We start from the raw sequence: 12215 nt of genomic DNA on the forward strand, positions 1-12215 counted from the left end.
TTTTAAACAGTAAATAATTTATCACCCAGAAGATATTTTTCTAATTTACAAAAATTAACATATAAAACCATGAAGTTTTAGAGATAGAGGGGATCTGAATAATGGTACAGTGTGAAAAATTTATTTTTATGAGGTAAGAAAGCAGAAGTAGCCTGCCACTGACTTCCCCTTGCTCTTAGCTCATCAATGATGCAAGAGGAGCACAAGCTGCCTGCTTAAGTCTAGCTGGGTACAAGCACAAGTGCTATTTGTCTTGGATGTGTTTATGGATATTGGATTATGAATTAGTGTTTGTTGCTTTGTCTTTAATGACACTGTAATCAAAAACCACACTGACAAGAATGGCAAAGGTTTCTTAGATGACAAAGTCTTCTTTTTATTTTTTATTTTTTTGAACAGTTTATCTTTCCTTTCAGTAAGAAATTAAGTTGGGACTAGATTAGCTACCATTGGAATTCAAATGTCTTATTCTCTCAAATTTCAGGGAGAGGGAGAAGGAGAGGGAGAGAGACAGAGAATGTTTGCCTTGAGGAAATCAATTTACATATGATTAACTTTCCAAAGTTTAAGCTATAGGAATTGACCACAAAAGACACAATGAAGCTATTCTTAAAAATAAGATTCTCTCCTAGGCACCACAGTTAGCGAAGCATGTAACAATTTGCGTGTTGTTTTGTAAGCAAAGTAAATTATGGTGAATACCGAGAATGGATGCGAGGCTAGCCACGGACTTCAATCCAGTAAGTGATCCTAAAAGGAGGCCGCTATTCCTGCCGTGTACTTGCCTGTGTGAAAGAAATCTGTCATAAAGTAAGTTCCCTCACGGTGAGCAAATTGTCCAAAATGGAAACGCTTGAGATAACCCATACACTCCAGTAATGAAGAGAGAAACGGAATGTAAAGATGGGAGCACTTTCTGAATAATGCATGCTCTCTCCCCAACCACTCAAATGATACAGGAGGGGAAAAATACCTGGGTTGCCAGATTTATGGCAGATTTTCTTGTATTTCACCTTTATATATGCTTTATACTTTTACAACAAGTAAAATTATTCCCATCAAAAAGTTATATCTACTGGAACAGAACAAATAAAACATTCACAAGGAGCCGGGGATCACAGATGTTCAAAAAGTAAAGGCTTCTCGTCAGCTGATTCGTTATTATGACTGCTTGGGGGTAAAAATAATTTTTGTAGAAACACAAGTAACAAGACCGGCAGCTGACAAGAGGAGACTTGATGGTCTGAATAACAGGTACAGGAGGGGAGTCAGCCCGAAGTTAAAGACACCCCCTCACAGCTGTGCTACATCACCCTTCATGGTCTCAGGCTCTGTTCTGCTGGACTATGCTGGCTGCAAACCGTGATCACCAGGGTTCAGTCCCCAGAACTCACCCGGTGGAAGGAGAGCCAACGCCTGTGTATTTGCCTCTCTCTTTCCTTCCCACTGAGGAGCAATCCTCAGTGGACCCAGAAATACTAGGGCACTGCTTGTGTTCCATTTACCAAAAGCATATTCCTCTGAGCACCTCGGACAGAGCCACCTGCAGGTACACGTGGGTGAAATTAGTGACCTTTGATAATTATAGCCTAAAGTGCTCCACTTCCAAACTAGGCTGACTTTCTGATTTGTATCGCTGCTCCGGGTCCCAGTCTTCACGCAGTAGCTTAAGCTCCTGCGCAGAGGCGGAGGGCAAATGGAGAGGACTGCCACCTTAATGTCTTCCTTGTTGCTCCCCCCGCCCCCCCCCCATATTATGTTTGGCTCAAGGTAGACTCAGCGAAACGTATTTGTAATGGGAATGGCTGGTATGACTAGGAAGGGCTTAAAATGTGAAGAGATTTTTTTAAATGAATCCGGGGGGGAAAAGATGTGGAGAGAAGAATCATGTGTGGTTAATGTCATTTTTCACAAACCTTTAGGGATTCCATTGCGTTACCCAGGCAGCCATCTGGGGAATCCAGGCTGGAGGTTAAAGCCTTTCTATTGCTTTTAGTCAGCAGTCACACAGCGGCAGGTCACCATGTGGGACAAATGTCTCCAGTGCAGACAGGTGTTGCACACGCCCATTGGGGCTCCAGGCGGGGATCTCCCGCTACCCCTGCTTTCTCAAAGTGCTGGAGCATGCCTAGTGGCCGCTCTGGAGCCACGGAGGGTTTTTGCACAAGCTCACACTCCGCTTCTCCGGGTTTTATCGGGAGCCCGCCCGGGGGGGGGGGGTGGAGGACAGGGGGAGCCCGCAGAACCCGGCGGCCTGGGCTACACGAGTGTGGAGCTTGTGCGGGGCTGTCTCTCCCGCGCGCTTTACAGTTGCTCGGGAGATGCTAGAGCGCAGAGCCTGGCTGCTGCTGCTGCTGCTGCTACTGCTGCTGCTGCTTCTGCACCTGACGCACTGAGCACCGCGCAGGGAGCCCCCGAGGGCCGGCGGCGGTGCGGGTGCGCGGGTGGCGGACTGCGGTAGAATGAAAGCCTGGCTCCTCCGCCGTTGCAAACCACCGCTCCGGCGCGATCAGGTGCTGGTAGCCAGCCGCCCGCCGCTCCACTAACTTGCCACTTGGTCGCGTCTGGTGTCTGCATTTTCGGGTGGTGGTGGGGGGCGGGGACAGTGGGGAGCCCGAGGATCTGCGGTAGCCAAAAAGAGGGATCCTGCAAAAGAGGGGAGCCTGCTTGGCTCTGCTGCCGCTCTCAGTCCCCTCCCTGGCGCTCCCTTCCCCCACCCCATCGCTGCTGCCGCTCTTCTCTTCCGACAATTCCGAGAGCGACGGGGCGTCTGTGACATGCGTTCGCTTGCCAAGTGACGGTCCCCGAGTGCGAAGTGCCCGCGAGGAAGTGCGAGCTCCGACGCGGGCGGCCAGGGGATGACAGCCATGAAGCAGGAGCAGCAACCCACTCCAGGGGCCAGGGCAAGCCAGGCTCAGCCGGCTGACCAGGTGAGAGTTGGCCTCTAGGGACTATCCCTCCCAGGAGGGGTTGCTCCACTTAGCCATTCCTCCTTGTCCCTCAATCGGCTCCCACGCTTGCCTCTTCTCATACCCCCACCTCCCACCCCACTCTCAGGCTCTGTTCGCCTCATTCATGGACCCAGCAGGAACTTAGAGCGTCCTAGTGCGCTCTGGGGCTGGGCGACGGGATGCGCAAGGTGGAGAGCCGCGGGGAAGGGGGCAGAGAGGTAAATGCTCGAGATGCCCCCAGGGATCCTCAGGGGTGGGGGGAGTCGTCGTGGGAGGGAGAGATGATCTGGTCTTAGCCGTGAGGAGGCTTGACTTCTCATGAACGCGTTTTGGATGGTTCTAGCGCGATCCTGGAGACAGTCTCTTGCACAGGTCCAGCCCTGTCTCACTGTGGCTCGGACGCGCGCTAGCCAGATATACTGAAGTAGGCAAACGACCTTTAAGCTACCAGAGTTTCCCTTCTATTTTCTTTTGAGAAGACCAAGATGGAAAAGCTAGGTGGGAGAAGAGGAAGGACTCGGCGTTACTAGTCTGCCCAGTAGAACTGAACATGGGGGAGTAGAACGGCATTTATCATTGAGGGGGGCAAGAAAGACACTGATTTTGCTGATTTGTTGGGTCTAGATGTGTCGCGTCTGCAGAGCTAAGGGGCCCTGTTTTAGCTGATCCTGTCCCTTTTGCGTCCTTCGGTACCTGTCACCCCATTTTTGGTTATTGTTGTTTGGGTCTTTAGAACATCTGTAGCCTAATGTTATGGAGAAATGTCTGTCTCCTCTGTGTCTGGTTTTGGGGAGATTTGAGAGTTGGGTCACGCTTTTTCCTAAAGTTGGAGGGTTCAGGAGCATGACGATGCCCCATCGAGGAGGAAGGAAGCTGTGAAGAGCTTGCTATAGACGCGGTCACGTTTACATCAATTCCAACTGGAATAAGAGAGCCGGTACTTGGTCAGCACAAAGTGATTGAGCTGGAGGAGCTCCGCACAGATATGCAGGAGGTGGAGCACCAAGAGCTCTTTGCCCCAAGAGTGCATTTTCAGTCGAAGGCTGCTAGAGGCGTTCGTTCACCTCAGAGACACTCACAGCTCATGGTTAGAAGTGGGGGGTAACCGGGCCTGGGACAGAGTAAGGCAACTAGACTCCAGCTATTCAGTTCTTAGTCCTCTGAATCCGCCTTGGAGGAACTGTCCAAATTGCTCAGGAGATGCTGAGGCACAGGAAGGGATACCAGGGATGCTGTCGCTAATATTCTAGTCCTGGTCATCTCTCCTGGCTTATGGCTTCTTTCCTATCTTTCCCCTTTCCATTTCCCATACATGTGTTTCACACAGGTGGTGGAGATTTTTCAGAGGTTTACAGACCTTTCTCTCTCTGTTTACAGAGTAATGTTGCAGATTTATGAGGTGGGGTTTTTGTTGTTGTTGTTGTTTGCCTTCAACTGTCCAGCACCTTTGCCCTTAGATGAGAATGCAAAGATTAAAGCTTTCCTCCGTAATGCTCCCCTCTTAGACCTCTCCTCTGATCCCCTCCCCCATCAGCACACATCACCATGTAGAGACCGGTTATTAGGCTTGTTAAAAAAATATTTTACGAGAGGAGAACAGATGTGACATTCCCCTTTCAGGCTGACGTCCTTAAATTTCACCAACAAACCTTGGACTTTTGACTGCTCCTGGAATGATGCGACTGAGAAGAATGATTAGTCAAGAGGGTCCCCACATGAAATTTTTGCTCACTAACCTGTGACACCAGCTGGTAACTCGAGGTGCTGCAGACTGCTTCTGTAAGGGCGGGGGTGGGTTGCAAGAGGCAAGGCAGATATACAGAAGCACATTGTATATATGCATGGTAAATCCCTTTGTTAGATTAATATGACACTTGACATTCATGTGGGGAAAGAACTTCAAACTTGATTCCATTTATTTCTCAGCATGTATATTTGTAGTAGCTGTTCCAGATGTTCAGAGAGTGGCCATCTACAGATCTCTCGCTCTAATTGGCTGCTTTTAAGACATTTTGTGGCTGCACATGGTTCCTAAGTGTCAATGGCATGCATTCTATAAGTGCATTAGAGGAGGCTGATTTTGTAAATGCAAAGTCAGATTGATATAACTGTTACAGGAGCCTCATGGGAGACTTTCACAAACTCCTGGGGAATCCCTATAGCTAGCATTTCTTTTGTCTAAAGAGTAATATCTGAAATGATGGCCATATAATGTGGGTGATCGCTGTGAATACTTAAGTTAGAGTCTGAAGCCCACAAAGAATTGAGCAGCTTCAGTCACTATGCCTTGAATTTCAATTGTCAGACAACTTCCGTACAATATTAGATATGCTAGATTAATTGTGCTGGCTGCTATGATACTTCAAAATAAAAATTTGTAAATTTAACTTGAAGTGGGCCTTTACAAAAGTCTTCTGAGTGGCTAAAGAGGAGGCACATTCCAGCCACTCACTCACTGTGAATTGATTCTGAATGATTTAGATTGTTGAATGTTGTCCAAAAGGTCTTTCACTTTCTGTGATAGAGATTTTCATGAGCTTCAAAGATGCCTTGTCCTGTGGCATCTGACTCCTATGTTTATTTAGAACTGGCAAGAACATTCTTTCCAGGGAACGGCAGTGGCTGGGGTCATGGAATCTGGCTGCTATCAGAACCTGTAAAGGGCTTGACCTTTCTGCTATCTCTTGTCACCTGCTGTCCTCTGTCACAGAAGCCCTGAGGAACTTATTCCAAGAAAGAATCAGGGTCTGAACACATTTTTAATACCTGGAATTATGGCTAATATATTTATCATTTTAATCATGTCTCTTTTTAAATAACTGTTGATTCATCTATTTTTTAAAGATTGATAACAACATTTACAGTAGCTATTTTGTTTACATAATACTCTACATTTATAGAATGTTCAAAAATAAGTACTTCCTCATGGAAAGACATCATCATTCCCACTTCACATGATCAGATCCTCACTTTTTATTGATGTATCGAAAGATCTCCGGTGGCCAATTGTAGCTCACAGTGATCTGAGAACAAGCGCTTCAGAAGCAGTTGCTGTGTGTGCTCTGATGTGCTTCGATTGACCAGGAGATATTTATCAGATGCAGATTCCTATTAGACTCTCAAAGCAGCATGCTGAGGTCCCGTCTGTTGCTATTTCCACTTTAGGGCTGACATATAATGTCCCCTCGAAAAAGTTAAGGCACTTAAGCCAATTTGTATCCAGAATTGGTGAAGTGACAAACTCGGCTCATTTAAATCAGAAGTCCCAGCTCCTAACTACACAAGCACAGCAACACACTTTTATGAGAAGTAGGCAAGATGATTACAAGCTTTGCTTTGCACATATGTGCACAGAAAGGTTAATTGATGTAGATCTCTTTAAAGCATCAGGCACATATGTAAATGCTGCCTTTTGGGATGTTAACGCTAACTAGGCTTTCCTTAGATAAGCTAGATACTGTGAAACATATAGAATAAGCCATCATAAATACATTAAGAAGCTTTTAGAAAGTTTCTATTGCTCATCTCTGGTCTCTAGGTCTAGATCGCTTAACAGCAAGGCAAGGTTTTGAATTTGTACTTATTCCACCAGGTGGCGCCCTTCTGCTGACGCCAATGGGGACAGATACACCTAAATGCTTGACTATCTTCTCAACACCAAAAGACAAAACAAAAACAAAACAGCTGTTGGTACACAGAAGACCCAAATAAAGCAAAAGAATAATCTCACTTTCTGAAATCTAAGTCAATGGTACTTTTGAAAGCAACTATTTGACACCAATGATAAAAATTGACATGCATTTTTCTTTTAAAATTGTACTTTTGGTAGAAGTCCAATTTTATCACAACTGACACCTGCAGGTCTCCTGATAACTAACTCATGGCCAAGTTGTGATGATGACGGTGGTCATGTATGAAAAGAATTAGGCAAATAGAGGCATTCTACTCTGGACCGTAAGGTAACCTAATTGAAAACAACTTGATAGGGAGTTATCATTCACTGTTTTTACTGCAGCTTTGTCTAGCTATTGCTAACAATATTGAAATGTAAACTAACGACAACGTTGTGAAAACATTGTCCATGTTTCTTCTGCTCACATATAAACATGTCAAAATTTAGCTAAAAATTATTCCTTTTAGCGTAGAATCATGAAACACTTTGGAAATAATTCTGAAAAGCTTATTTGAAAGCAGGTCTGTAAACAGTGCTGGGGGCCAAACAGGACAATCAGATATTCAGGCCAGCCTTGGGTGCAGAGTAAGAGCTTGAAAAGCAAACACAACACAACAACAAGCCCATGTGACCCCCCCATATAAAAACAAACAATATAGGGAACACATTGCTTTTCTTCTAGCCAATGTAAAACATACCTTGTAATTCGTAGTGATAGTTCCATATGATTTGGTTAGAAAATATTATTATGGTTGACTAAGGATCCTGCTATGATTTGGAATAGATATAAAGTTTCTATCTTTTGCCTTTTTTTCCTTTGGTGTGTGTGTGTGTGTGTGTGTGTGTGTGTGTGTGTGTGTGTGTGTGCATGTGTGTCTTTGTGCCTTTATGTATGTGAGGTGTCAATGTTCAGCATCTTCCTCTATTGTTCTCCGCCTTAGGATTTGAAGGCAGAACATCTCACTGACCCTGAAACTGAAACTGGTTAGCTAGATTAGCTGGACACCAAGCCCAACACATCTACCTGTCCTTTCTTTCCCAGAGTTTCTGCTCCTGGATCTCATGTGTAGGCTGAGGATCCCAACTAGGGTTCTCGCACTTGGACATCAAGTAGTTTCCTGACTGCTTTACTATCTCCTTAGCCCCTTACTTTTGGGACTTCTGAAATAAGGTCTTGTTATGTGTCCCGGGGTTAGCTTGAACTCCCCGTGTATCAAGAAAGACCCCTACTTCATGATCTTCCCTCCTCAGGGCTGAGGTAAAGTTGTGACCAACATACCTGGCATTTTACTCTCTCTTAACTTCTTATTTTATTCACTTAAACATACAGCCATAAACTAATAAAGTTTACAACATAAATATTTTATACACAATCCATTTTATCTACTGTAAGAATATAACATAAAAACATCTTGCTGAAAATTATGTTTTTATATCTATTTACTTATTTCAAAGGATGAGAAAATGACACATTAAAAAAATTTAATTATATAAAAACACATGAAAGGAAATTGTGTTGTTAAATATTAATGCTAAATTTTATCTTATGCTTATTTCACTGAAAAAATGTTTAAGCTAAATATCTTCCAAACTGAGGGGGGGAAATGAAGCCATTTCTAAAATCCACTATCTTGAGTTAGTTATTGTTGTAAAACATTTTAAGCCTTAGTATGCAAAAGATTATTTCATGTATTTAGCATGTATCATGCTGCATATAGACACTAATTATCATGACTATAACTGAGAATTTTGCACCACCAACCATAAATATTTACTAACTTTTGTCTGTGAGTATTTGCTAGAAATCCTAAGTTCAAAGTTATGTATGGATCTACAAGTAATTTTCAACTTGAATTTTCAAGTAAATTTCAAGCTAGATTCACCAGGGAAGAGAGTCTTAATGAAGGATTTCCCAGACCTGTTTGGCCTATGAGAGTATCTACAGCAATTGCCTTGATGTCCCTCAATGATGTAGGAAGACCCACCTAAAATTGGGAGGTGTCAACCCCTGGTCTTAGGCTCCGACTGTATGTGAGTAGAGAAAGCCAGCTGAGTACTAGGACTGCATGCATTGATTCTCTCTGCTCTTTGCTCTGGATGATGTGATGTGCCTAGCTGCTTCAAACTCCTGTTTCCTTCACTTCCCTGCAGTGATGTATTCTAACCTACAATTATGAGGCAAAATAAACCTTTTCCTGCAGTTGTTTTCTGTCATTCTGTCTTGTCACAACAACACAAACGCAGCTCAGGACAGACAGGATGATTTGTATCTTCATTTCTCCTGTGAATGAAGGAGACTGTTGGAACTCAGCATGCTTCCTTCATTGATTAAATGAAATAATATGGAAAAGAAGAGTGACTTTTAAAGAATGCATGCCTCATAGTCAATACTCTCATTAATGTGTGAACTGGGAATAAGAGCCCAATCAAAATCTAAATAATAAAAAGAGGATCATAAGTCACCTCTAACAGACACGTTATATTTCATAAACTCTCAGTGGACATTTTTAAGATTCAATAAGTCTGTGTGTATAAGTATCATATGACTTCAAGGCATTCAGGATTCAAAGTATTTCTGTTGCATCTCAGAATCCAGTCAATCAAAACTCATTTGGCCACACCATCCTGTAATAGACCAAGCTGAAAATAAATACAGGTTAATTCCCTAACAGTTTAATTAGGTATCAAATACGCTGCATAGAGTTTCCAATGCAGTTCACTTAGTTAGATAATCAGTCTGAGAAAAAGATGTTTGAGGAAGTGATGTGATTTATAGAACTATATCCTAGGGACACAGCTATGTACTCCGGAACTTGAAACTGCTGTCTTCAAAGGAACTGCACAATATTGAGCACCATCAATATTACACTAGATAAGGGGGTGGGGGACACGAAGTTCTACCCATCCTTCACTGAAGAACTGTTGGCCATTAACTGCTGCTAAGGAGAAAGGGGTCCACTTTCCTTTCTACTTATTCTTTTAAATTTTCATATATTCACACAATGTATTTGATCATATCCACCCTTCACTTCCCCTCTTTCAACTCTGCTCAAAGACCCCTATACCACCTTCCTCCCAACTCCATGCCTTCACTTTGTAATTTTAAGAATTCATTTATTTCCTGAACCCATTAATTCCTATTAGAACCCCTTAATTGTACATAGCCTTTGGGTCATCTGCAGGGTCATTGGCATGGCAAAAATTATCAATGGTGCCCTTCTAACAAAAAATGACTATCTGTCCCCAAGAAGCCATCAGGTGCCAGAGGACTGAGTCATTTTTCTTCAGTGGTGTAGTCACTGGTCTGTTGTCCAAGATCCAATAAATAGCCTCATACACATGCAGTTATAGATAACCCTGAGTGGACTCAGTGGGTCATTTATAAATATGACAAGAAGGGAGGAAGCATGCTTGTTGGAGGAAGAAAAAAGTTTGGTAATATTATCAAAATGTGTTATACATATGTGTGTAATTGTCAAGAGGAATATATAAACACACACAAGGAAAATGTATAGTGAACTATTTTAAAAGAAACATTCCTTGGGGTGAGATTTCAGTCTCCTTTGAGAGGTTATAGTATGGAAGTCTGCAATATCCCAGGGGATGTCTCTGGCATCACTGGTGTCAGGAGGGTTAGCAAGCATAATCAGAAACATTTCTCCCCCGAATTTTTCCAGCACAACACATATATACAACACATCGTATACTGATATTCTTCTAAGGATATTACTCCCTTGTGCTTTCCTTCTTGCTGAATGACATTTTAAAGGTGTTAATCAAGTCTGTGTACTATATTTTTATCCACAGCACAGTAATGTTTCAAATTACTATAAAGATTCATTTTATCATTTTAAAGTGTGTGTGTGTGTGTTCATCTGTGTGTGGGTATGTACATGTGAATGCAGTATCTTCAGAGGTCAGAAGAGGGGGTCAGATGCTCTGAAGCTAGAGTTACAAGTGACTGGGCGAGGCCATGAATGCTGGGAGATAAACTTAATTCCTTTGCAGATATGGCAAATGTTCTTAACTATTGAGCAATTTGTCTAGCCTAGCTTTCACATTTTCATTGGCCAGATTTCCATAGCTTTTGGCAATCATCAATGTATCTGTATGGTATGCGTGTGTGTGTGTCTGTGTGTGTGTATGTATCTGTGTATGTATGTATATGTGTGTGTGTGCATTTGAGATGTTAGAAAGGTGTTGTCTAGATATATGTAGACGTCCATGTTGAGAGTAATTTCACCTGAGTATGTGTATGTGGAAGCCAGAAGTCAAAATCAGATACATCTGTCCATTTCTTTCCCATCTTGTTTGAGGTCCCTCAAAGTCCTTGATATTCCCTGTAATCTATCTGACCATGGAGCCCCCGATGTCCACCTGCCTCTGCTTCTCCAGAGCTGTGCTACAGATGCCGCACATCACACTTATCATGTGGCTACTGGGGACCTGGACTGGGGTCCTCATGCTGGCATGCAAGCACTTTACCCGGTGGCTCATGCAGTCAGCTGAGTGCACTTCTTTTTCTAAAGTAGAAATCATATGCTCTCTAAGTCATTTAAATACACCTCCCTCCTCCCTGGTAGGTATTTTTATATACCTAAGACACAATAATCCACACATACCTAAGGGTGATTATCCATCCTAGGTTCAAACAGAGACAAGTAATATGGTTCAAGGAAAGAAGGTCACTTAGACAGAGATCTGTTATATATTCATCTCCTGTCGAGCTGTCCTGAGTCTCAGAACTTTTTATACAGTAGAAAATCTAACATCCATTGCCACTCCAAATAGTCCACCTTTATGAAAGACTGGTGATTTTTTATTTTGAATTATTCTTCTCAGGAATTATCATTCAAAGTACTTTTTATCATGTCTTATACATAATAAAGTGACCTTATACTTTCCATGACATTGTTTATCTGGAATAGTAAAAATATCAATAATTTCCAACAAGTCTTCAGGTAATATGTTATTCAAGTGATAAGAACAGAACACTTTTGTACAAACAGAAAAGCAAAACACTAAATGGGTTTTTTAGATTTGGTTATTTGGAGGCAGGGAGATGAGATGACAAGAGGAAGGGTTGAGAGCAGAGTTTAAACAGATTTCCAGTTGAAGCCATCGTCTCCTACTCATGGTGCAATCCACAGCCCCTCAAAAAACCACAGTATAGATTTGAAAGGAAAGGAGCGAGGAGAAAGCAGAATAGAGTGCCCTTATGGCTTGTGAACAGGCTAGCAAGAGAAATGTTTACCCTTGGTATTGCCAGGCTTCTAGACCTTTAGATCTCTTGAGATAGTTCCCTCTCTGTGTTTTCCCCCTCCCTCCCTCCCTCCCTCCCTCCCTCCCTCCCTCCCTCCCTCCCTCCCTCCCTCCCTCCCTTCTGCCTTTCCATCCCTTCCCTCCCTCCTCTTTCTCTCTTACATGCACATGTAAGTGCATGTGCGGATGCTAGAATTCTTCATCATTTGGGGCATGTTCACTTCCATTCTTCATTTTTTTAAGCAAAGTCTCTCCCTGTATCCAAAGCTTACTGTCTCAGCTAAACTGTTTGGCCAGTGAGTCTCAAGGATCCATTAATCTCTGTCTCA

General features: G+C 43.0%; 1 protein-coding gene across 1 annotated transcript in view; it reads left to right on the forward strand.

The window, feature by feature from the left end:
- Window positions 1-2858: 2858 nt before the first annotated feature.
- Dpp10 (dipeptidyl peptidase like 10) overlaps window positions 2859-12215 on the forward strand; it is a 714980-nt gene continuing 705623 nt past the window's right edge. The window contains exon 1 of the mRNA XM_050161474.1: window positions 2859-2930. Within this exon, the coding sequence (XP_050017431.1) occupies window positions 2859-2930 (72 nt within the window). The remainder of the gene's footprint in view (window positions 2931-12215) is intronic.

The sequence above is a fragment of the Alexandromys fortis genome, unplaced genomic scaffold (genome assembly GCF_014885135.2).
Source record: "Alexandromys fortis isolate MF-2015 unplaced genomic scaffold, M_Fortis_MF-2015_v1.1 scaffold_109, whole genome shotgun sequence".
NCBI lineage: Eukaryota > Metazoa > Chordata > Mammalia > Rodentia > Cricetidae > Alexandromys > Alexandromys fortis.